Source organism: Asterias rubens, chromosome 22 (assembly GCF_902459465.1).
Source record: "Asterias rubens chromosome 22, eAstRub1.3, whole genome shotgun sequence".
Classification (NCBI taxonomy): Eukaryota; Metazoa; Echinodermata; class Asteroidea; order Forcipulatida; family Asteriidae; genus Asterias; species Asterias rubens.
In genome coordinates this window covers 4,412,113-4,438,965 of record NC_047083.1, presented here as the reverse complement: position 1 = coordinate 4,438,965, position 26,853 = coordinate 4,412,113, and the positions used below count along the sequence as shown (strand labels likewise).

The window sequence follows — 26,853 nt, the reverse complement described above, 5'->3', positions numbered from 1 at the left end:
CAAAATAAACCCTTTCCCTTATTTTAAATAAACACTTAGCAAACCACCGAAAAATTTGAGTACAACTGAATCACCTTCCAAAATACAACCACCCCTTGCATGTATTTGGTTCGGTCTGCTGACGTCACAAGGTTTCGAGGAAGCCGGAGTGTGGATATAGTTTACGCATTGTACACCCATAGAAGACGACCATGGGGCTAGCTGCGATATTTTCCCCCCTTCTGTTGGGTGTGGCATTTTGCCTGATGCTGCAAGTAAAACGCTCTGTAAGTATATATACATTTATTTCTCAGTATACAATCGCACAAAAAGGTGACCGGAAAAGTTTCCGTATCACGCCACCACTTTTTGATTCGATATGAAATAACAGTATCTAATTTTACCTCAATAAGATATCCCTTTTTGTAAAAAGAATAGTGAAAAAGTGGTGGCGCCATACGGAAAGTTATCCTTCATCTTTACCACACATACTCTATGTTCCCAAAACTCGCCTGGCAAGCTACGGAGATCGTGCCTTTTCCAGCTGTGCACCGCGTCTCTGGAATTCCTTGCCAAACGAGCTGAGGGACCTACCTGGGGCCGGGTTTCACAAAGAGCTTTTGGTACTTTTTGTAGCACATAACACAATGTTCACAGATTTACACTAAACTTACACCGCTTGAAGATAATGATGGTAGAAAGCGTACCTTAAAATATTAGTTGCTGAGGTGCTGTAGTTTTTGAGAAAATTTGAGTAAAACAATGTCATGAAAATACGTTTTTAAAATAAATGCTAAAATATGTTCGTCTCATGATCACTGAGACGATTTTGTTCATGACATTTCTCAAAATTTACAGCACCTCAGCAAGTAATATTTTCAGGGAAGCTTTCTACTATCATTATCTTCAAACTGTGTAAGTTAAATGTAAATCTGTGGACATTGTGGTGTTTTTGTTGTCCTACAAAAAGTACATACACCCTTTAACTGCAAATCATCTGTAGTTGCTTAGTGAAGTGTGCTGTTACAATACATCTGACGATGAATTGAAGTGCTTTGTAAAATCTGTCAGCATTCAAACGCAACCTCAAGACTATATCCAGATACTGTGCGCCCTAAAATGTTATGTTATTTACATCAAAATTAATATCCACTATGCATATTTAACCTTAATTAAAATTAATGTTCGTTGTTAATTTATTTATTTCAAATTTGGAAACAGGTCTCACAAATAGGCCATAAATGGGAAATAAGTTACACAGCGTGTAGCAAAGACTGCGGAGAAGGTAAAACTAAAATAATATTGTGTCTGTTCGTTTAGAGTAAAAAAGAAGTTGACCGAGCTTTTATTATTTAAAATCAACACAACAATTGACATTCAACATCCCAGTGAAGGCACACAACTAACAAGCACTCTTTCCTGCCTTTCTGGAGAAAAAAATGAAACAAATTGATCATTTCTAAGATAAGTTATGCCTGTTTCACTGAAAGCACTATGTTTGTATAACTCTTTCCATGCTTGACAATCTAAACATCTGAGTAGCAGAAGGGTCTAAGAAGTTATTCATTTTGTTTTGTCAAAATATTCCGTACACAGTTTGCAAAATGAGTGCCTTTATTAGCGTAAACTCCTCTTATGAATGATCAATTTCTTTCATTTTTTCTTCCAATAAGCAGGAGAGAGTGCTTGTTAAACATAGTTTACTAAACTTTTGAGTTTTCATTAATTGGTTGAAAAACATCACCAACCAAATCCTGGTCAACTCCTTTTTTTTCACTCAACCCGTTTCAATAACGTTTTGTGGGTCATGCATATAGATTAAAGGCAGTGGACACTTTTGGTATTAATTACTCAAAATAATTATTAGCATAAAACCTTACTTGGTTAAAACGGGTAAAAATGAGGAGAGGTTGATAATATAAAATATTGTAAGAAACGGCTCCCTCTGAAGTAAAGTTTTCGAGAAAGAAGTAATTTTCCGCGAATTTGGTTTTGAGACCTCAGATTTAGAATTCATTGAGGTTTCGAAATCATGGCATCTGAAAGCACACAACTTCGTGTGACAAGGTGTTTTTTCTTTCATTATAATCTCGCAAGTTCGATGACAAATTGAGCTCAAATTTTCACAGGTTTGTTATTTTATGCTTATGTTGAGATACACCAACTGTGAAGGCTAGTCTTTGACAATTACCAATAGTGTCCACTGCCTTTAAACTTTTGAGGAGACTGGAAAACAAATTGAGCGTTCCAAACAAAGTTTCCGTAGGGCTCCCCACTTTGTCATTCGATATGAAATAACACACTGAAGAAGATCCGGTTTGGATCGAAAGCAAAGGCCATCTATTATACCCTACTAATCATTACCTCAATGAGATATCCCCTTGTGTAAAAATGAGTGAAAAAGTGGTGGCGCCATACGGAAAGTTATTCACTTTGGTAAACTACAATAATGTCATACCACTATTTTTTCCCTCCGGTTGACAGGAGTGCAACTATTACTGAAATCCTGCTATACGGTAGAGGCGATCCCCCAGTTAGCCTTGGAATCGTTCTGCAATGGCATAGCGATCACAGAACCACTTACGATTTCTTGTAACGCTCATCCATGTGACTGTAAGTATATAATAGTAACGGCTGGAAATACGACTAAAATATGTAGGGTGTATATTTTATTCTCTCCTAGCCCCTGGCGGCCTTACACTTTCGTATTGTACTAGAGTATCTGTGTACAGAGGAAGAGTCCCACATAGGGCTAATTATTTCCATGCTTTTGTCAATGAGTAGGTAGCAGAGGCAGAAAAATCCACGTGTCACACAAGTTGCCCGTCCCACCGTTTAGATTTCCCCGCTCTAATTATAACGCCAGACCTAGTTCAGTGTTGTACTCCAGTGGTCCATTTTTTTTACCGGTTACACAGCAATACAACACAATTTCTTTGAACACAAATTGTAGGACTATTATTATTTTGAGGTTTTTAATAGAAACGTAAAATAATTTGAGATTGCGGTGAATAAGTCTCTTGGGATTGATTGTCACTGTGTTGGGCAATGAGGTAAAAAAAAAGGTTTTATCTTGTCTATTGGTGGCGCTGTTTATATCCATAATCGCCGCGCCATGCATGAGTTTTTGTTTTTGATGTTCAGGACGTTTGGGGAGATCTAGCGGTAAGATTGATAATAATTATGTACATTATATAATGCCGATACGTTTTGCTCTAGTAAGAGCGTTGAGAATATTGATCCAGATCCAGATACGTTAGACAGCTGCCATAGGACCAAAACCTTGATACATAATAAATTTAGTGCTTACACTTTACCATTGACATTGAGGTAGAATTAGACCATGGAGCAATCCATGATTAGACTAACCACAGTACCCTAACAGTACCACTGTTCTGCTGCTCCTAAATAAAAGAAAATAGAACTATTTCGGAGACGATGAGTGAACTCGTTGCATTTGTACGTAAACATGTATGTACAGTGCCCCAGTTACTGGGTCTAGTGTCAGAGAGTGGTTGTCATAATGTGGATGTTCGTCTGTCTTTTTCTATCTATCTATCTACATGGTGAAGTACTTATAGAAACTATAGGCTCCCCTGTGAGCCATAGAGGTCTAACTAGTGTAATATTTTGGCCCTCCTTATCTTATTAACGCTATACGTTTTTTCAAATCAGCGTTGATAGGTGAAAGTGTTACGACCGTTAGCCAGCAATAATAACAAGTTTCTTTTGTACTACACTACCAAGACTTTCCCCACATACTCAGTATACATTCATAATGCTTGCATTTCCTTTTTGTTGAGTGAAATTAAGAAACATCGTCAAAAAATGCAATTTTCTGCTCGGTACTCTGTTGTTTTTCTGCCGCATCGCACGTTTTTTGACTTCTCAATATGCTCAACGCTTTATAAATCGGGCACCAGCCTACTACATGTAGATCGACGAACTGCCGAGCCGCGGCTGAGCCGAGCCGCGTGCACTGATTGTTTATAATATTAATACCCGCCGTTCATGCATAAAGCGCCCACGCACTGCCGCACGGGTTTGTAACACCCTCTCACAGTTAGTCCGACTCGGCTGCGGCTCGACAGTTCGTCGATCTACATGTAGTTAGACTCCATATGAAAAGTCAAAAAACGTGCGATGCGGCAGAAAAACAACAGAGTACCGAGCAGAAAATTGTTTTTTTTGACGATGTTTTTTAATTTCACTCAACAAAAAGGAAATGCAAGCATTATGAATACATTGAGTATGTGGGGAAAGTTTTGGTAGTGTAGTACAAAAGAAACTTCAGTTATTGCTGGCTAACGGTCGTAAAACTTTCACCTATCAACGCTGATTGAAAAACGTATAGCGTTAAGGAGGCCCAAAATATTAGACCCCTATAAGGCTCACGGGGGAGCCTTATAGTTTCTAGGAGTAATGGTGAAGTACATTCCTCTTGTAGTAGAGTATAGTCGTACTGTAAGGTGCCCAAGTCAACCCATGCGCTCACACGCAGTGCGTACATCTTCAATCATTTGAAGGCTGCACTTTACAAGCAAGAAGAAGAAGAAGTGCGCGATCAGGAACACAACATCCCCTATTTGTATTTACTTACAAGTGAAAAAAGTGCAAGTAAAAACGCCACCCATCTGTCCTAACGTAGGGTCCAAGGGTCAGTTGACTCGGCCTGCTCCTAAACTGCTCCATGGTTTGGGCAGTCACAGCTGATGCTTGCAGGTTGTTGTTTCTTTTCGCAATCTTTTGCCATCTTGTGACAAACAAGTTAATTTAAACACATTCTTCACTACCAATCATCAGTTTACATCAAACAAAGCATGTGGGAAAAGGATAAACGGATAAAACGAGCCAAAGCCAAGCAAGCTCGAGAGATGAGTCCTCTGCTGATTACACATAATTATATTTAGGCCAAATAAAAACGAAAACAGTTGATTGTCCGGGTTTTCCAAAATTTGGTAAAAAGCTAGGAGGATGAGGGCCTTTTACTGTTTATTTTGTTATTTCTTTCAAAAAAGGTGGCCTCCATGCATTTTAATTCAAACTGGCCATCAATTCTCCAGTTTAAAGTCACAACTTTATGTAGTTCTTAAAAAAGAAGTATGAGAAATACACAGAAAAAGTCTTTTTGAAAAATAAAGTGTAAAATATAGTTAATTAAAAAAAAAAAAGGATGGGCCTCAAAAAAGGATGAGGGAGGGGATGATCAACTGGTATTTGTGTTTTTTTGCCTTAAGTTGGATTGGAGGAATATTCTGGAAAAGTATCCTTGAGCAGTGACACACCTGTTTGACCAGTTCAGGTTCGGTTGATTCTGTTCAGAAAGTTACACTCGTTTCAGACAGACGGTCCAGAGTTGCGCCGAACCAAATTCTGAATTAAGTACATGAAAAGTCTGACGTCTGAAATAGTAAGGAGCGACTGGACCCTAGACTAGACACCCTAGAAGTCGAAAGATCGACTGTTGCAGTCGGTCGAACTAATCTGAAGCACATTGGTTTCAGACGTCGATCTTGTCATGAGCAAAACCTAATGTACAATGAGATGTTATGTTAAGTTTACCTGTATAAAACCAAAATTTAATGCCCCTTATTTTTGACCGCGCGAGGGCGCTATAAATAGTATTTTGATCACTTCCGGGGGTACACGCGATTCGCCCTGCACAAATTAATAGGCGTTCTGTCACTTTTGTTGCGCCGTAGTTTCAATTTGCTTTAGAGGTGGATTATAACGGCTCCTTTAAAAGTCTTATTGTCTGTGATGGATTAGATGTCTGTGGTTATAATGTGTTCCAATCTTTAAAAACTGTTTTGGGTATGAATGAATATACCCCCGGAAGTGATTGAGAGCGCCCTCACGCGGTCAAAAATATGGCCCATTGGGTTGACCCAGAGTCGCTCCTAATCTAGGCGCCTGTCTGAACCGTGTGTTAATTATTTTTGTTTGGACTTTTTTCAGTATGTGAGAGGACGCTAACCAGAGCAAGCGGAAGGATTACTTCGCCGTATTACCCGGACAAGTACTCAATTCCCAAATACTGCCGTTTGTTTGTCCAACTGCCGACCAACAAGCGCGTTCTTCTGTCCTTCTCCAAATTTGCACTTGAGGGATTAAACTTAGCTGGTCATTCGTTGAAGACAGAGGATGAGGTGTGTCTCTGTGGAACTTCGGTGCAGGTACGTGTATGTTTATACACGGTTCTTATATAGCGCTTTATAACACCTCTTTTATACATGTAAGGGGATACCTAAGGAAGGGCACAGTATTTTTTTCCTGCAATGTATGTGGAGCTACGATTTGAAGTATGAGACATACATTGTACTATATAAATTATTCCTTTAAAGACACTGGACACTATTGGTAATTGCCAAAGACCAGTCTTCTCACTTGGTGTATCTCAACATAAGCATAAAATAACAAACCTGTGAAAATGTTGCTCAATTGGTCGTCGAAGTGGCGAGATAATAATGAAAGAAAAAAACACCCTTGTCACACGAAGTTGTGTGCTTTCAGATGCTTGATTTCGAGACCTCAAATTCTAATCTAAATCTGAGGTCTCGAAATCAAATTCGTGGAAAATTACATCCTTTTCTCAAAAATTATGTTACTTCAGAGGGAGTCGTTTCTCACGATGTTTTATACCATCATCCTCTCCCCATTACTCGTTACCAAGAAAGGTTTGTACTAATATTTATTTTGAGTAATTACCACTAATGTCCAATGCCTTTAAAGCACAGTGTAATGGTATACAGGGTGCTGTGTGGGGTGCAATATGCTAGGGCAAACCCCCTTCTCTTTTCGATGAGAGCACTGTGTCAGTATAAAGTCCAAGGTGTAATAATAATAATAATAAACTACAGCATTTATAAAGCGCACTTTACTGAAAAGGAGAAACATTCAAAGGCGCCGGTCAAGTTTTGTCAAGATGTTGGAAAGCAAGCAAGAATAAGTGTGTTTTGAGTTTCTGCTGGAAGAGAGTGATGTTGTGTATTTGTCTGAGGTAATCCGGAAGTGAGTTCCAGAGTCTTGGTGCTATGTTGGAGTAAGCCCTGTCCCGATAACTGACCAGTCGAGTTCGAGGAACATGGAGCGTATTTCTGATAGATCTTAGACCTGGTCTAGTTGTACGGGGTGTCAAGAGATCGTGTATGTAGGGTGGAGCTGAACCATGTAGTGCCTTGAATGTGAGTATGATGATTTTGAATTGAATACGCTGATTGACAGGTAGCCAGTGTAGTTTATAGAGTATGGGGGTGATGTGATCGAACTTTCTAGTACCAGTTAGGAGACGTGCTGCAGCATTCTGTACAACATTCTGTGTAACAGGCCTTTATGCCCCATTTTTGAAAGGGCAAGGGCACCAACACATTTTCTCCTAGGTAAAGGGCACCCTATGTGGAGATTGTAAATTTCTACTGCAGAGCTTTTCAAGGGCACCAAGGCAGTGACCAGGAGGCAATCGTCTTCGTTGCCTCCTTGAAGTATCAGGCCTGCACATACCTTGCAGGAAAAAAAGTTGAGCATTTTTATACGCCCCCATGATAAAGCGGAAGCCAGTTTTATTAAATTCCCGACACCATCTGCTGAGACATCGCTTTCTTTGCCCTGCGTGAAATTTTCGGCCTGGTGTAAAATTACTGACAAATGTTTGTTTTTTCTTCGTTAGATTTCAGATCAGATCGTAGCGAGTAGGTCGGACCGTTACTGTGGAACCAAGTCACATTTCAGTTGGATCTCAGACTCTAACTCCATTCTAGTGGAGTTTATGACGCAGTCGTCCCATCTCTTTAATAGGTTCAGTGCTGAATACGAAGCCATCCCAGCCAAAAGTGGTGAGTAACAACTGACGTCGTATATTCAGAGGCCAATTTTCATAGAGCTGCTTTTAAAAGCAGAGATTGATGATTTTCAAACAATATTCTGCTGAACAAAAACAAGCATGATACCAACCACATTATTGTTTATGTGACATAGTATAGTTTGGCTGGTAGCTTTAAAGAAACGTGTTTTCTTGGATCGTACGAGTTGGTCTTTAAAAGGTTTGAAACAGTTTGTTATGATGGTTAGACAGATCTTTTAAAAGTAGAATATAACACAATCAACCATTTTTCTGGAGTCGAAATTTTTACTCCACAAAATGGCCAACCGTGTTTCTTCGCGACTTAAAAGAAAAACCATGCAATTTCAAGGCATGTTTTTGTGGATCATTATTTTCTACTTTTAAAACATCTTTCTAACCATTTGCACTTCATATCAAACGGTTACAACTGCTTTTCAAAGACCAACTCAATCGATTCAAGGCATCGCCAGACCAATCTATGAAGGCCTGGCTTGTAAAACAAAAATTTGGTAAGTAGCTTATTTGGCTAATAAACAAAAACACGGGCAAAAACAACAACCATTCCTAGAAATTATCATGTCTGATCCACTGTGTGTTTACACTCTGCATCCTGTACAGCTCGCTGCCAGAAAACCCCACTCACACATATGTACATGGCTAATCTGTGGAACAACAGTTCTGTTTGACTTCGATTTATTTTTTTCAAAGTTTTTAATTCCCATTCCGATCCCATATGCGTCTTCCTTGAATGACTTATGGCTTTTTGTATATTGTTACCTTTTTCCATTTGTACAAATATGAATTAATTAATTATAACATTCCTCTTTTGGTTTTGCTCGTGTTAGAGTTCTTGTATTGTTCGGGTGTGTGCGTGCGTTTGTGTTCCTTTCTGTGAGTGCTGGTGTGGTGTGTGTCTTGTCAAAGGTGTGTGTTTGTTTTATTGTTTTTTATTTCTCTTTTTGCTTGCGAATTTTATATAATTGTTGTATACTACTGTTGTTCTCTTCACTAGTCCTTTTAACCTTTTTAAAATATTGTATTATAGTTGCAATTCAGTTTTTATGCTGTGATGGCTATTGTCAAACCTTTTATCAATCTATCTATCTATCTATCTATCTATCTATCAGCGTGCTACCAGTTCATTGACGTCACAGCCACTGACAAGGGATACGTGACATCACCCGGATACCCTAAGCAATATGGGAACAACATCCACTGCGAGTTTGCTCTCCACGCAGACCCTGCTCACGGCATCGCACTCACCATCGAAGAGTTCCAGCTGGAGCCGAGCCCGACATGCCACCTCGATTACGTTACGGTAAGTACACAGGGATTTGATTTCAGTGTTTTTAACCGAAAACCCTTTTTTTTTTTAACCCCCACCTTCAAAAAAAGAATTAATAATTAAAGCCATTGGACACTTCCGGTAAACAGTACAGTTCAAAGGCCCACACTTTGTGTATCACAACTTATATATAAAATAACAAACCTGTGGAAATTTAGGCTCAATCAGTCATCGGAGTCGGGAGAAAATAACGGGAAAACCCACCCTTGTTTCGGCACGTTTCGCCGTGTCATGACATGTGTTTACTATAAATCCGTAATTCTCGATGTCGAGAATTGATAATTGTTTTAATGTTTTCTCAAAAAGTAAAGCATTTCATTGAATAATATTTCAAGAGAAGTCTTTTACCAGTACCCTCTGTAAACCCTGTAAGTTATTTGTAAATCTGTGAACTTTTATTTTTTTTTCTGTTCTGAAATTGTATAATGGCATTAAAACAAAAATATATATTATGTTTGTTTCATAACTTGCATCAAATTCAGAAGAAAACGAAGATGAAACCATTGGAACACCACAGATTGCAGAGTAGGGCTATCAAAACCAAATATAATTACATGTATATGGAAGCAGGCTTACTTTTAACAAAATTCTACAGATTGAAGATTTGTACACGCAACGGAAAAAGACAGTCTGTGGAACTCTCAACGCTGCTTCCTGGTTGTCCGATTCTAATGAAGTACTCCTAACGTTCCATTCCAATGAGAACGACGTCTATAATGGTTTCATCATCTACTATGAGACAATGAATCGAGTGCCGGGTAAGTAGTCTCCAATGCATACTGGTTTCCAGTTGCCCAACTTATTCAACTCCGTACGATGGCCCACCATCACTCGATCACCGTGCCCCGGATTATCTCTCGTCTCTCTTTTCACTCCAGACCAGGGGTGTGTTCCACTTGCGCAAATACTGCCAACTTTTGAGCACGGTCGCCAACAATTTTGAGTGGAACGAGTTGTGTGCCGCCACCGTTGGCGAACGTTGGCAATCTTACGCGAACATATTTCTGAGATGTTGGTGAGTGGTTTTTGATATGGTGAACGAGCATACGGTACTATTTCTTTGTCTTAAACATAACTACATTGTATTTTCGGTGATTTAAAAACTAAGATTGAAAGTAACAAAGTTAATTAGTTGAAGAAATGATGCAGGGAAGAGAACTACGTACAGCAAAAACAAAGTTTTAAAACAACTTTGTGCGATGCGCGCCATCTTCATTTCAGGGCGCCGCCATATAAACATCGCATAGTGCGCACCAATCGTTCCAAAGATAAAAAACGTTTGCGAGAACATTTGCGATACGTTTGCGCGAGTGGAACACACCCCTGTTCTTATTCCCTTCAACCCATCAACCAACTAACCCCTCTCAGTCCACACAACACATAAACTTGCAGGTGACAGGGCATTTTCCATTGGCCTTTTCCATTACCCATCCAAACCAGGAACTCTTAGCAGTGTTCCAGCCTTCGAACGGGCTCTCAAGACCCACATTTTCCCCAGTCGACAGCGTCTTTGTACTTTTTGTTGTACTTTGTACTTTTTTTTTCTTTTTCTTTCTGCAGCGCCTTGCCAATTTGCCAGTTTTGCGCTCTATGGGGTGTCATGGCCGAGGGGATAAGAGCACCAAATTCAAGCTCTGGTGATTTTGTTCATTAAAGTGTGTGTGTTCGAATCCCGGCGTGACACTTGTGTCCCTGAGCAAGACACTTCACTATGATTGCTTCCTTCCACCCAGAAATAAATGGGTACCGGTGAGGGCAGAGATGGTTCTTGTGATTGATTTAGCGGAGTAGCGCATTTGTTGCACAAGGCATAATACTTCCCAGGGAGCTGAGATGGTTTAAGGAATGATTTAAGACCCAGTGACTAAGGGTAATAGTGTTGGAGCGTCACTGCCTGAAGGACCTGAGCGCGATATAACAAGCCATTATTATTATTGTTATTATTATAAATATTATAATACACCCTTTCGGGATGCAAACACAGATGTGGCTCATCTGTAGTGCCACATTGTATTCCAGGTTCCACGTCGTCATTCCACATCTCCTCTGTTTTAGACTCTCGACACTGGCTGCCAATTAAATAGGCCATTTGTACTTAACAGTTCGGCCACGACACTGCCATCGCTGCCCCTTCCCAGGTTGTATCGTCCTGTGTTTGTGCAAAATTTACTCATTTTAGTACTTGTATTTCAGCGGGAAGTCGGACGTTTACCGATCCAGAAGGGACCATTACCTCCCCCGGTTATCCGCTCGTCTACCCACCAAACATCCAGGCCTTCTACCACATCTATGCCGACCCCTCCCAGATAGTCGTCCTAAGGTTTGACGACTTCCAAACGGAGAGGGACGACTCACAGGGGCAGCCGGTGCCCCTGCCCCGCATTCGGAGGAGCACCTTGAGCGCTATACAGTTTGAGAAAGGGGCACGTTGCGAGGAGGCGGATTACGTTAAGGCAAGTATCAACCAGGGATGTGATGTCTCTGTTTTACAGATCAAAGCTATACATAAATTTTACATTATATCAATATAAACCACAAGGGAAACTGACTGGGTAAATTTTGAAATGATTTTTGGGGTTGAACAAAGAATTGACTAGAGTGGGATTCGAACCAACGACCTCCGGCACGTTAATCCAGAGGTCGTTGGTTCGAATCCCACTCTAGTCAATTCTTTGTTCAACCCCAAAAATAAATTTTACACTGTCTAATGAAGAAAACATCCCTTAAAATATTTCTGCCTGAAATGTCATATTTGATTATAAAAAAAAAAAAGTTTTCATGTGTAATCTGTTTTCTACTATTTTCTTGTGACCCAGATGGCCGATCGATCTCAAACTTTTACAGGTTTGTCAGTTTATGTAATATGATGGATTACATATAGTGCTTACACTGCCAGTAACTGTTCTCTTAGCAAAAGACAGTTCTGTGATGTTCCTTTAAGTCTGTTCTTGTGCGTTATTTTTTAGGTTGAGGACATCTTAGCTGGTTCCAGTATTTCCTACTGCGGTAAACTCCCCACTTTCACCTGGTTCTCTGAAACCAACGCTGTCTTGTTGAAGTTTGTCACCGATGCCGATGAGAACTACAAGGGATTCAGTGCATCTTATAGGACACTTGAAAGAAGCCCTGTTTCTGGTATGTACTAGTGATGTGACTTCTCCGTTTTAAAACGGAAATCAGTTTTTATTTAAAGGCAGTGGACACTATTGGTAATTACTCAAAATAATTATTTAGCATAAAAATTTTCTTGGTGACAAGTACTGGGGAGAGGTTGATGGTATAAAACATTGTGAGAAACGGCTCCCTCTGAAGTGCCATAGTTTTCGAGAAAGAAGTAATTTTCCACGAATTTGATTTCGAGACCTCAGAAGTTGAGGTCTCAAAATCAACTATCTACATGCAAGCGCACACAACTCCATGTGACAAGGGTGTTTTTTTCTTTCATTATTATCTCGCAAGTTCGATTACCGATTGAGCTAAAATTTGCACAGGTTTGTTATTTTATGCATATGTTGAGATACACCAACTGTGAAGGCTAGTCTTTGAAATTACCAATAGTGTCCACTGTCTTTGAAGACACTGGACAATATTGGTAGTTGTCAAAGACCAGTCTTGTCACTTGGTGTATCTCAAAATATGCATTGTCAAAATTTGAGCTCAATTGGTCGTCGAAGTTTCGCGATAATATTGACAGAAAAAACACCCTTGTCACACAAAGTTGTGTGCTTTCAGATGCTTGATTTCGAAGTCTCAAAATCTAATTCTGAGATCTCATATCAAATTCGTAGAAAATTACTTCTCTTGAAAATTTAGTTACTTTAGAGGGAGCCGTTTCTCACAGGTCTCCATTACTCATTACCAAGTAAGTTTTTATGTAAATAGTTATTTTGAGAAGTTACCAATAGTGTCCAGTGCCTTTAAACCCTTACCTTGAAAAAAAAGCAAAAATGAAAATATATTTCCTTTTTTTATTTTATTTTTAATTTTTAATATAAATATTTTAATCTTAGATTTTGTCTGTGTACCGCATGTGTAATTCAAAATTCTTCTCAAAACTTATCTTATGTCATAGGTTTGGACTAATTTAGTTGTGTCAGTTTTCTTTCATTTGTTTGGGGTTAAAGCCATTGAACACTTTTGGTAAACAGTATTGTCCAAGGCCCACACTTCGTGTAACACAACATATATCAAATAACAAACCTGTGAAAATTTAGGCTCAATAGGTCATCGGAGTCGGGAGAAAATAACGTGAAAACCCATACCTTGTTTCCGCACGTTTTGCCGTGTCATGACATGTGTTTAAAATAAATCCGTAGTTCTCAATATCGAGAATTGATAATTGTTTTAATGTTTTCTCAAAAAGTAAAGCATTTCATGGAATAAGATTTCAAGAGAAGTCTTTCACCATTACCTTCTGTAAACCCTGTAAGTTATGTGTAAATCTGTGAACTTTAATTTTGTATCTGTTCCGAAAGTGTATAATGGCTTTAAGTGTGGCTTGAACACCCAGAAGGGTGGATATAAGAAATAAATTTTATTAAAATTTACAAACTTTGTGACACAAAGGTCAAATTACAGAGTTATTAAAATAGATCTAATAACATGTACATGTACATGTAGGTCTAATGTGTACATGTGTACATTTTTTCAAAGGCACACCTACCTAATATCAAAAATAAATAATATCAAATAAGTCTAAGTATAAATATTATTATTATTATGACTGTTTATTTTGTGTTCTTTAGACTGGGAGCTGGTGTTCCGCGCAGCTTCGGTCACAGAGACAGATGTTGTTTCAAAGTGGCTGGATACCAGTCGAGGCTACAATGAGTTTGATCACAACGCCAAATCCATCCACAAGGAGCACTCTCCGAACACGTATAAAAACTCTCTCGTCAACGACTGGGCGAACGTCGGCATCACAAAAGTAAGTTCAATTCAGTGTAGATTTACTTCCATACAGTCAGCAAAAAATCATTTTTGTGTAACATAAGTTTGTGGTAACACCATGTGTGTATCTACTTGCCAGGTAGAGTTTGTTCTTTAGAGGAATGTCTTGCTTTATATTTGGTTTGCGGTAACACCATGTGTGTATCTACTTGCCAGGTAGAGTTGTTCTTAGAGAACTGTCTTGCTTTATATTTGGTTCGCGGTAACACCATGTGTGTATCTACTTGCCAGGTAGAGTTGGTTCTTTAGAGAACTGTCTTGCTTTATATTTGGTTTCCAGTAACACCATGTGTGTATCTACTTGCCAGGTAGAGTTTGTTCTTAGAGAACTGTCTTGCTTTATATTTGGTTTGCGGTAACACCATGTGTGTATCTACTTGCCAGGTAGAGTTGTTCTTAGGGAACTGTCTTGCTTTATATTTGGTTTGCGGTAACACCATGTGTGTATCTACTTGCCAGGTAGAGTTGGTTCTTTAGAGGAATGTCTTGCTTTATATTTGGTTTGCGGTAACACCATGTGTGTATCTACTTGCCAGGTAGAGTTGTTCTTAGGGAACTGTCTTGCTTTATATTTGGTTTGCGGTAACACCATGTGTGTATCTACTTGCCAGGTAGAGTTTGTTCTTTAGAGGAATGTCTTGCTTTATATTTGGTTTGCGGTAACACCATGTGTGTATCTACTTGCCAGGTAGAGTTTGTTCTTAGAGAACTGTCTTGCTTTATATTTGGTTCGCGTTAACACCATGTGTGTATCTACTTGCCAGGTAGAGTTTGTTCTTAGAGAACTGTCTTGCTTTATACATGTAATATTTGGTTCGCGTTAACACCATGTGTGTATCTACTTGCCAGGTTCTTTATCTTCCAGTACGGGCTAATCCACCAATCAGATGCTCGAACTACTAGGGGGATTTATATCCTACTTCCTCTGTTTTATATCCTACTTCCTCCGTTTTTATTGCACAGTGCATATTGTGGGTGTCAATTGGTCACGCTCCGTAAAGGACATTGCAAAAATTACATTATAAACTTTGTGTGCCTGCATGCTGTTCGTTGCAAAATAACGTTCTGAAATTTTAAACTTTGCGCGTTGCACGTTACTTGTTGGATATGGGACGCAGAAGCCCTATATGTTTCCGTATGACACAAGCGCGAGTGGAATACGGAAACATTAGAGAAATGTCTTGCTGACGCGGAGTGGAGTCGGACTTCTCAGTTCTAAAGAAAACAAAATTCCTGTTTTTTTAACTACTACCTAGGCGGATGGTAGAAAATCAGCCGGGACTATTATTTTGGTCTATAGGATCTTTTTAAAGACACTGGACACCTTTGGTAATTGTCAAAAACACGTTGCCAGGTAAGTTAATATGCTAACAATTATTTTGGGTAATTACCAATAGTGTCCAGTGCCTTTAACTACAACAACACATAGTGAGTTCTTAATCCATTGTAGGTCTCAACGTTTCAACTAGCTTGCTCTATAGTTATCTTCAGGAGACTGTACTGTTCCTTAAAGGAACAGGTTGCCTTCGATCGGTCGAGCTGGTTGCCTTAGATCGATCGAGTTGGTCTTTGAGAATTATAGTAACGGTTTGCTTTAAAATGCATATGGTTGGCAAGATGTTTTAAAAGTAGAAAACAATGATCAACACAAACTTGCCTCGAAATTGTGTGGTTTTCCTCTTACCTTGTCGACTAATGAAGTCGGGCCATTTATGGGGGGTCAAATTATTGACTACCATAAATGGCCGACCGTGTTAGTTCGCAAAGCAAGGAAAACCAAGCAATTTTTATAACAAACGATTACAAATGCTTTTCAAAGACCAACTCGACCGGCCCAAGGAACTGTGTCCCTTTAATCTCTTTAAAAACTCAGACCAAAGTAAGCGGGGAATCGTGATCGTAAGCGTAGAATTTCTGCGCTAGCCTTGTAAGCGTAGAATCCCTAGCAACGCAGAGTACGCACAAGCAGGAGCAAAAGCCCAAATTTGCCGCTAACCTGTGAAATATGCTTATCATAAGCACAGAATTCCCTGCTTCCATAAGCGCCAATTCTGTGCTTACGGCAATTACCAATAGTGTCCAGTCTCTTTAAATAGGTTTAAATCTTTTGAAAACTTCAGGTCAAGATTGAGCTGTACAAGCAGGGGTCGGTGGTGGCTGCTTTTCACTTCAAGAACAACCCCGGGGTGCGAGGTACCATCCAGAACTGGTTCCACTGCGCCAACCGGCTGTATTCAACGCATAGCGATCTACTTCAGGATGACTGCGCTGACTTAGTCTATGACAACAGAGGCATCTTTGAAATCACGTAAGACTCTTTTCCTGCTTGATAATGTCACAATTTGAATTCTGTGCCTAGATTCATAGAGCTGCTTAAGCTGAGATAGTTTAAGGAATGAATGGTCCAGTGTTCATGCAGGCTAATAATGTTGAAAGTGCTTTGAGACATGGTGTATAAAGCGCTATATAAAAAAATGAATATTATTTTATTATTTATTATAATACTTCATAATGGCTTATTGGGTTAAAGACACTGGACACTATCGGTAATTGTCAAAGACCAATCTTCTCACTTGGTGTATATCGACATATGTGTAAAATAACAAACCTGTGAACATTTAAGCTCAATTGGTCATCGAAGTTGCGAGATAATAATGAAAAACAGAACACCCTTGTCACACAAAGTTGTGTGCTTTCAGATACTTGATTTCGAGACAAATCTGAGGTCTCGAAATCAAATTCGTGGAAAATTACTTCTTTCTCGGAAACTACGTCACTTCAGAGGGAGCCGTTTCTCACAATGTTTTATACTATCAACCTCTCTCCATTACTCGTTACCAAGTGAGGTTTTATGCTAATAATTATTTTGAGTAATTACCAACAGTGTCCACTGCCTTTAAAGTCTCACACTTTTATTCCCAGTAACCAAAAGGGAGCCGCCATGGGGGACTGTGCCACTGCGGAGGGGAAGCTGTGGCTGGATATACAAGACAGGATTCCGGCTATAGACCTCCCCGGGTCCTGCCCTTATGAAAGAGATGCCGACCGAGTTACTAAGTTCTTTTACAGCACGGCATCTGATAAAGCTGGTGTTACTAGTACAGGTAAGGGCCTCTACCCCCCCCCCCTCAATTATTGTTTAAAGACACTGGACACTATTGGTAATTGTCAAAGACTGGTCTTCTCACTTGGTGTATCTCAACATGTGCATGAAATAACAAACCTGTGAAAATTTGAGCTCAATCGGTCATGGAAGTTCAAGATAATAATGAAAGAAAACAACACCCTTGTCACACAAAGTCTGAGGTCTCGAAATCAAATTCATGGAAAATTACTTCTTTCTCGAAAACTACTCGACTTCAGAGGGAGCCGTTTCTCACAATGTTTTATACTAACAACCTCTCCCCATTACTCGTTACCAAGTAAAGTTTTATGCCAATAATTATTTTGAGTAATTACCAATAGTGTCCACTGCCTTTAAAGGCACTGGACACCTTTGGTAATAAACCCTTTTCATGAAATATGCTAATTAAATTCAGGCATGCGTACAGACCCCATTGGTTGGCACTTTAGCAAACGCACAATCACGTCTGCGTTATGCGGCTGTGAGTATACACACATAGGTGTACGGGTAAAAAACCAAAATAAATATGTATGGATTTGTTAAGAGCACATTCTAAAGTGCATTTGAAATGAATATCCGATTTATCTTTTCTACATGTATGATGAAGAATACTGACTCTTGAATACTTTATTCCTCTAGGCACAAACATTGACACGGCTGACGTTTTCACAATTTGGATTCAGAGGGGTAAGTTTGCTGAAAGTAATTGCAAATAATAATAATAATAATAATAACATCAAAGCCTTATATAGCGCACGCACATATCTACCAAACAAGGTACATGAGGCGCTGAGTATACACAAACTTTCAGAAAGTCAGCTTACTGCAGTGATGGATTCTGAGACCCAATTATTTAGCACCTTACAAGGTGCTGCGGCGCATTAAGCAGCCACAGCCAGGAACCCCAGGGCGAACGCCTTCTCTTTTCGATAAGTGCACTGGGTCATTTTACAAACGTTTTACAACACATGTCACCAATGTCTTTACGTCCCATCGGAAGGACATATGTAGCAATGGCTAAGTGTCTTGCTTAAGGACACAAGTGTCACGGCTGGGGATTGGAACTCACACTCTGCTGATCAGAAACACCAGAGTTTGAATTCGGTGCAGTTAACCGCTCAGCCACGACACTTCCATTGAAAATATACTTTCATTGGTCGTTTTTTTGTAGAGCAGCGCCGTGAGTGGCGTTTGCGACGGATACCGGCGCTATAAAAGTTTCCATTATTATTATTGTTGTTATAAACAGTAGGCCTAATGAAGGCGACTAGTGTAACTGACTACTTGACTAGTCGCACCTGAAATAGTCGCAATTTCTGCCCTAGTTGCGACTCATTTTAAATTCCCAAGATACTTATATTTGCCACAGACGCAATAGTAAAAATTTATGACATTTCAGACAGAAATTGTTAAAGGGATGTTTTCTACTATAATCATCATTAGACCGTGTAAGTTTTACCCTAAATCTGTGATCTTAGACGATTTTGTTTTTTAACCAACTCTGTTATTTTTCTTTAGTATTTATTTAATTTCTTTTAATTTTCTTGACAGATTGCGATCAGAGTGTTGTTTTGAATCCTACATTACAAAATGCGGAGTTTTCATCTGATGGTTTTGCCCTGGGTAGGAACTACCCGAACAACGAACACTGCGATTATTACTTCTTGAACACCCCTTTTGATCGGCTGCTGCTGTATTTCGACTATTTCTTCCTGGAGCACGAGGACGGCGTTTGTACGAAGGATTACGTCGAGATTGAGGACCTGACAACCAAGCGCATCGACAGGTTTTGTGGCAACCAAAACAAACCTCTGTTCACAACCGACGGAAACGCCGCTGTCGTACGCTTTCGTAGCGATAGTTTCAGTAACTTCCCCGGATGGCGCCTTCAAGCCAGTGTGCAAAGTCGTAATATTGAAGGTGCGATATCTGCTTTGGCCCTCTTTGGCCCTCATCGGGGATAAAGAATATTCATTTTGGTTTTACCTATATACACCGATGTGTATTGCACTGTGCACGTATACTCAGTACTTTCCTCTGGTGGGATTCGAATGCACAACCATTGCAATTCTAGAGCAGTGTCGTACCAGCTAGACCACCTAGATTGCCCGGTAGCTAGAGGCAGTTTGAATCCTATGTTTTAGCAGCGGGTACTGCAAACGATTTAATAGATGTTAAATTTGCATCGGGGATAAAGAATATTCATTTTGGTTTTACTTATATACACCGATGTGTATTGCACTGTGCATGTATACTCAGTTCTTTCCTCAGGTGGGATTCGAATGCACAACCATTGCAATTCTAGAGCAGTGTCGTACCAGCTAGACCACCTAGATTGCCCGGTAGCTAGAGGCAGTTTGAATCCTATGTTTTAGCAGCGGGTACTGCAAACGATTTAATAGATGTTTAATTTGCATCGGGGATAAAGAATATTCATTTTGGTTTTACTTATATACACCGATGTGTATTGCACTGTGCATGTATACTCAGTTCTTTCCTCAGGTGGGATTCGAATGCACAACCATTGCAATTCTAGAGCAGTGTCGTACCAGCTAGACCACCTAGATTGCCCGGTAGCTAGAGGCAGTTTGAATCCTATGTTTTAGCAGCGGGTACTGCAAACGATTTAATAGATGTTTAATTTGCATCGGGGATAAAGAATATTCATTTTGGTTTTACTTATATACACCGATGTGTATTGCACTGTGCATGTATACTCAGTTCTTTCCTCAGGTGGGATTCGAATGCACAACCATTGCAATTCTAGAGCAGTGTCGTACCAGCTAGACCACCTAGATTGCCCGGTAGCTAGAGGCAGTTTGAATCCTATGTTTTAGCAGCGGGTACTGCAAACGATTTAATAGATGTTAAATTTGCATCGGGGATAAAGAATATTCATTTTGGTTTTACCCGTATACACCGATGTCTGGTAGCACTGTATACATGTACTCGTTGCTACATGTACATGTAACCCGAGTTCTGTGAATAAAAATCACAGGCATATTACTCGGGTGGGATTGGAACCCATGTTTATTAGATGAATTGCAGTTCGCAACATCGACCGCCACCTTTGATGTGTTAATTAGGGAAAAGTGCATGCGCTGCGCATGCACTTTTTCCTTGTCAATACATCAAAGATGGCCGTCGATGGGGGCGCATTGCAATCCATCTATTGTCATTGTCAACATGAAAAATAAATGGGCATTGAATTGAAAGCAAATCTTATTGATGTTCTCTAATCAGACTGCTCATCTGTCCTGACGACCGATTCGGGCGATGTGAGGAATGCAGACTACCCTTCGCCGTTAACGAACTTCCGACTTCAGGGATGTGAGACGATCCTTCATGCAAGCATTCCTCACCGTGTCACGCTCTCGCTCACCAAAGTTCACGTAGATCTTGCCGATTGCCCAGAGCTAACCGTACGTATTAATATACTTTTTTGGACGTTGCAGGTTCCAATCCTGTTGAATTATTGTTTTTGTTTTAAAGGGAAGGTACACTAATGGTAATTGTCAAAGACCAGTCTTCTCACTTGGTGTATCCCAACATAAGCATAAAACAACACGCCTGAGAAAATTTGAGCTAAATTGGTCATTGAAGTTGCAAGAAAAGGATGAGAGAAAAAAACACCCTTGTTTGACGAATTTGTGTGCTTTCAGATAGGAATAACGGACTTCTGGCTGGAAGTCTTTGATTATTTTTGTGAGAAATTATATCTTTCTCAAAATCTATGCTACTTCAGAGGGAGCCGTTTCTCACAATGTTTTAAACTATCAACAGCTCTCCAATGCTTGTTACCAATTCAGTTTTTAAGTTATTATTTGTTTTGAGTAAATACCAAACGTGTACCTTCACCTGTTCACTTTAACCAAGAATTCATAAACACCTCTGACAGTTTCGCTATTCCTATTGGTGGAGAGCGCGTCACGTGGGTGTGTATAAACCTTTGTTTATGACCGGTAAAAAGTGTTAATTCATGGGCATGACACGCGACCTTGCACCTGTTCTTATAAGACATTTCTTTATACCTATTGGTCGAGAGCAACGGCTGAAACAGTTGTGCCACTTCACGCGATACGCACGATGCCCACAGCATTACCTTTTAAGGAGTTGTTTACGCGAGGGCAGCGGAGGGCTCTACCATTTCATAGCTGCAGGGGGTGTTGTGTTTAAAGAAATCATTTAACAATTATAATTTTTGCATTTATTTTACTTTTTGACCAAAAAGTGATGATGTTTTTGACCAAAAAGGTATTTATGAATGGGAATCAAAGTGTTGAATCGGTTTTCAACCAGTGGTTTAAACCCGCCGAGGCCTGGTTCTTTATAATTTACCTCGACTTCGTCTCGGTAAAATTATCAAGAACCAGGCCTCGTTGGGATTAAACCACTAGTTGAAAACCTGTTCACCACACATTGATTCCCTTATTCGACAGCATGCCTGGATTAAGCCATTTGCGAGTTAGATTTGAATAATGTCTGGTACAATGACTTCCTTAGTCACAATGTACTGCTTACACTTAAATTCCTCAGACTATAGAGACAGTTGCTGTGTCAAATCTCAGGTCAAGCTTTTGTATAGCAACCTCCAGATAAGATGAGCTGAGCAGACCCTGGTACTATTGGTTGCGTTCGTTTAGCTTCCCTAGGTCAACCCCGGTGTGTGGTGGTTTTTTTCCCAGGACGTCTGTGGGTAATTATCTGCACACGTTCATCCTGGAAAAAAAAAAACGCCACACACCGGGGTCGACCCAGGGAAGCTAAACGAAAGCACCCACTGTGCCATACATCAATTCAATTCAATTCTTTATTCATCATGCCTAGCATGAAAATCACTTTCTTGTTTTGCACATTAAAATACAGTTTTTAAAAATGGCAGAAAAATATACATGAACCGTAAAAATTTAAACAGCAACAATATATTGCATATTCAGAATTGTGTATGGGTTTTCAACATCTCTTGTACATTACTAAGCAAAAGCTTGCCCCTAAACATGTGACATAACGTAGCAACTCTCTGGATGTCATTGTTCCACCAGACATGCCAAACAATATTTAAATCCAACATATTTAAATCCAACACGCATCCATTGCATCCCTGGTTTGGCCTTGGTGCCCCTTCAAAAGTTTCTTATTAACTTTAAGATTTTCCAATGCAAGTGCCCTTTGCAAAAAATGAAAACGGCCTGTTCCCTTTCAAATATGAAATTCCACGCTTGATCCTGCTCAATTAATATCGTTATCCCCGGTGCAAATTTCCTAGATCTACTAGATTTAATGGATGATAATATTTCCCATGTATATATAAACTATTTTCTGTTATGTTTTGTTTTATGAAATTGGGCCCCATTTCTATTTTGAATGTGTTTAATTGCAGATTTTTGACGCCGCCTCATCTACTCCGATTATTGAGGTTTCTGGTAAAATCTACCCTTTTTCTTGGACGTCGACTTCTAATGAGATGAGCTTGTGGTACTGTACCGGCCTTCCGTATCGATCATACTTATTCTATGAGGGAAACTTTCAAACTTCAATCAGCCCCAAACCAGCAAGTATGTTAAAGGAACACGTTGCCTTGGATGGGTCGAGTTGGTCTTTAAAAAGCGTTTGTAACCGTTTGTTATAAAATGCATATGGTTAGAAAGATATTTTTAAAGTACCAAAACAATGATCCACACACATTTGCCTCGAAATTGCTTGGTTTTCTTTTTACTTTGCGAACTAACACGGTTGGCCATTTATGGGAGTCAAAAATTTGACTCCCATAAATGGCCGACCGTGTTAGTCGACGAGGTAAAAGGAAAACCACGCAATTTCGACACTTAACCATTGCTTCGTTCTTTAGATTGGATGTAAAGCCGTTGATCCCATGTGTTGTGCAACGCACATAAAATAACCCAGTGCGCTTAATCAAAAAGAGAAGGGGTTTGCCCCGGGGTTCCTGGTTTGAATGGCAGTATATTGCGGCAAAGCACCTTGTAAAAAATTACATGGTGCTTTAAAGGAATAGGTCTCATACTTCAAAATGTAGCTATACCTAACCTTGCAGAAAAAAATACTGAGTGCTTTGATCAACCTCTAGGGATGTAATAAGACGCTTTATAGACGATGTGACCTATGTTTACATTCAAACAAACCGCCCTCTGTTGACAAGACACTGTACACTTCATGTTTCGCAGGGCAAAAAGACGCGTAGTCATGGTAAGATTGCGTGTTATTTCTAGCTGGCTGCCAAAACACAAAGGTTTTGCCTGGAGATATGTGCGCGAATCATGTTATGGTTTTCGAGTGACGTCAGAGGTCACATCGTCTATAAGAACCTAGTAGTAGTATTATTATTATTACACATCAGCACAAACGGAATATTTCAAGATTTTTCTCTCTGAAAGTTAGAGCACTCAACCCTTGAGGCTGAGGCTTGAAAAGTCCTTACTTTTGAAGTGTTAAACTTTTAAATTCAACCTTAGATGAATTTTTGTAAAAAAAAATGTAATCAAAAGTGCTAAAAATATTTTTGTTGAATAATTTTTTTTTTTAATCTTAAAACTAACTTTTTTTGTTTTGTTTCCGTGGCAGCATGTATTGAATACTTTGATGCGGAATTCGCTGGAACGTTTTCCTGGCCCACCACACAACTAGCAACAGGCTCCCAGAATTGCTACAGGGTCATACGCACGCACCCCGCCCTAAATCATCGCATCCTGCTACGGTTTGAAAACTTGGTTTTGAAAAATAAAGACTGCAGTAGCTTCATCAAGGTAATTTGAGCCTTTACGGACTAGACATTTAAAGACAGTGGACACTATTGGTAATTGTCAAAGACCAGTCTAATTCTCACTTAGTGTATCTCAATATATGCATAAAATAACAAACCTGTGAATATTTGAGCTCAATGGGTCGTCGAAGTTGCAAGATATTAATGAAAGAAAAAACACCCTTGTCGCACCATGGTCACTCGAAGTTGTTCGTCTATGAAAAGCGTTTGTTATAAAATGCATATGGTTAGAAAGATGATTTAAAAGTAGAATACAATGATCCACACAAATTTGCCTCGAAATTGCATGGTTTTCCTTTTCCTTTGCAAACTAACACGGTCGGCCATTTATGGAAGTCAACAATTTGACTCCCATAAATGGCCGACCGTGTTTGTCGACGAGGTAAAAGGAAAACCACGCAATTTCGAGGCAAATTTGTGTGGATATTATATTCTACTTTAAAAATATCTTTCTAATCATATGCATTTTATAACAAACTGTTACATACGCTTTTCAAAGACCAACTCGACATATCCAAGGCAACATGTTCCTTTAATGATCCTACATGTCACTTCTCCTAGGGGTTTAGCCCACAGTGGTCGGTGCAGGAAAACTCGCCCAGCACTCAGGATTCCCCAACCACCACCATTTGAAGAAATTCTTCCGTTTCGGACCACCACACATTTTTCCACATTTTTGAATTACACTTGCAATTTTCTTTCAAATGTAACAAAAAAAAGTAACATTTGGTATTTACCAGTAAAAAAATGGTATAAACCAAAGTCATTAATTTTGAGCACTTCTTTGATTTGAGTCTATTAATTATATGTTCTACCATGTAACTGATCAATCTCGCAATGGTTTCCAGCTCGATGGTCTAACTTTTAAAGGTTATAAAAAACCCAATTTTGGTCTAACTTTAGAACCGTTCAGACACACAGAGTTGAAGTCGATTGGGTTGAACCATGAGTTTAATCGACTTAGTGCTGTATATGCTTTATCTTCCAGTGAAAACTTCCTCACCCGGTGGTGTATTGATTGCTTGTAATTTGTTTTTTGTGTCTGTATCATTGCATTGTTTATTTGTATCGTAAGTTTGTTGGCTAGCTTTTGTAAATCGCTCCGATCTTTGTGGGGCGCTATAAAAATATTGTTCTCATGTATATGTACAAAATGTATGTATGTATGGAAATATTGTACTGTAATGTTATCCTTCGTCTTTTGTACACAGGTGATGGACACTACAACAAAGCGCAGCCAGACAACGTGTCTGACTGCTCAGCGGCCTTTCACATGGACATCAGATGCGAACGAGGTAAAGTTGGAAGTCGAGCACCAGACTAAAAAAAACTCTAGCAACATTGAGCCCATTTTGAGTCAACTTGGCCCAATTTCATAAAGCCTGTAAGCACAAAAGTTTGCTTAGCACAGAAAAAGTACTTGCTTAGGAGTGATATGGTCCCAGCGTGGATACATGCAGCTGGTGCGCCTGCAGCCGATTTAACGAAACGCTAGGATTAATCCTAACTCGAGTTAGGACGAGTAACCCGTCCTAACTTAGGATGGGTTCAATGCGTCCTACACATGTACGTACTTGGATACAGAACTGAACCCGTCCTAAGTCCTAAGATTAATCCTAAGTTTGGTGAAATCGACGGCTGGAACCTTACTTATTTCTTGCTTAACAAAGAAATTTGCTAAGTAGAATTGCCTGCTTACCAGGTTTATAAAATTTGGCCCTGGACTCGCCTTCATTGAGCTGCTTTAAGCACAAAAATTAGCTAAGCACAACAAACCTAAGCTTACTAGATACCAGAAATTTGTGGCGTGTCATGGCCTAGCTGTTTAGAGCACTTGATTGAAGCTCTGGTGTTTCTGATCAGCAGAGTGTGGGCTCGAGTCCCGGTCGTGACACGTGCTACATAAAGTTGGGAAGGTAGTGCTTTCTGCTCTACCAGCCAGGCTTCTGATGGATGATACCCAGACGTATACATCTGTATGGACTGTGTAGGGGGTAACCCTGTTTCAGCCCTAGAAGTAGGTGGCAACGCCCCCCGGAAAAAAAAAATAGTTGTAGGCCACACCTTGAAGTGGCCTTTAGGCCTTGTGTGTCTGGCGACTTGCATAAAAAAATGAAGTCATCTGCCCAAATTTCTTGTCATGTCATGCACCATCTGCAACCAACATCCTGCTCAGTATTGCTCAGTAGGAATACGGTTTACTCGGTCGGATAACCTCGTCACATTTTCTTTTCTCTGAACGCAGGTTATTGTGCAATTCTTCTCTGGTCCTAGTTTCTCAAGCCACGCTGTCAATGGGTTCTACTCGAGTGAGCCTCGTCGACCGTCTACAGGTTAGTTGCATTAGATTAGTTTTAAATCAAATTTAGTTAGTCATTATTATTATTATTATTATTATTATTATTATTATTTATTCGACCAATACAAGGTACAACAAACAAGTTACAATGGCACAAGACAGAACATTAACGGAAAAAAAACAATTATGAAAAAGCAAGAAATAAGGAAAATAAATACAGAATGTTAACATGAAAAGTTTAATAAGGGAATAAAAGGGTAGCGGCGAGTTCTTATACTGCGTTTAAAACCAGCAGGGTCGTGGCCGTGCGATAAAGACCCGAGCCGAAGGCAAGGGCCTTTTATCTCTCTTATGTTTCCAACCTGAATGCTTGAATTTAGTGAGTCAAACAAAGCAACTGTGAAAATCATTCAAAAGATGATTTCAGTCTCTACAAAATAAACTCAACTTGTAACACAAGAAAATAATCACACCTACAGTTATCCGACGATTTCTGGATACGGCCGGAAATCTATTGAATTTTCATTGCGCAATGAGG

General features: G+C 39.6%; 1 protein-coding gene across 2 annotated transcripts in view; it reads left to right on the top strand.

The window, feature by feature from the left end:
• The first annotated feature begins 149 nt into the window (after positions 1-149).
• Positions 150-26,853, top strand: part of LOC117305267 (cubilin-like) — a 41,370-nt gene continuing 14,666 nt past the window's right edge. Inside the window, exons 1-20 of one of the 2 annotated variants that reach the window (XM_033790102.1) lie at positions 150-266; positions 1,201-1,264; positions 2,464-2,592; positions 5,938-6,155; positions 7,646-7,811; positions 8,947-9,137; positions 9,760-9,922; positions 11,358-11,617; positions 12,131-12,299; positions 13,910-14,091; positions 16,235-16,422; positions 17,037-17,102; positions 17,184-17,218; positions 17,878-17,925; positions 18,790-19,158; positions 20,482-20,660; positions 22,619-22,793; positions 23,818-23,999; positions 25,228-25,311; positions 26,262-26,349. In XM_033790102.1, the coding sequence (XP_033645993.1) occupies positions 192-266; positions 1,201-1,264; positions 2,464-2,592; positions 5,938-6,155; positions 7,646-7,811; positions 8,947-9,137; positions 9,760-9,922; positions 11,358-11,617; positions 12,131-12,299; positions 13,910-14,091; positions 16,235-16,422; positions 17,037-17,102; positions 17,184-17,218; positions 17,878-17,925; positions 18,790-19,158; positions 20,482-20,660; positions 22,619-22,793; positions 23,818-23,999; positions 25,228-25,311; positions 26,262-26,349 (3,031 nt within the window). In that variant the 5' untranslated portion in view covers positions 150-191. Of the gene's footprint in view, positions 267-1,200; positions 1,265-2,463; positions 2,593-5,937; positions 6,156-7,645; positions 7,812-8,946; positions 9,138-9,759; positions 9,923-11,357; positions 11,618-12,130; positions 12,300-13,909; positions 14,092-16,234; positions 16,423-17,036; positions 17,219-17,877; positions 17,926-18,789; positions 19,159-20,481; positions 20,661-22,618; positions 22,794-23,817; positions 24,000-25,227; positions 25,312-26,261; positions 26,350-26,853 lie in introns of both variants that reach the window. The other variant, XM_033790101.1, reaches the window with a different exon arrangement.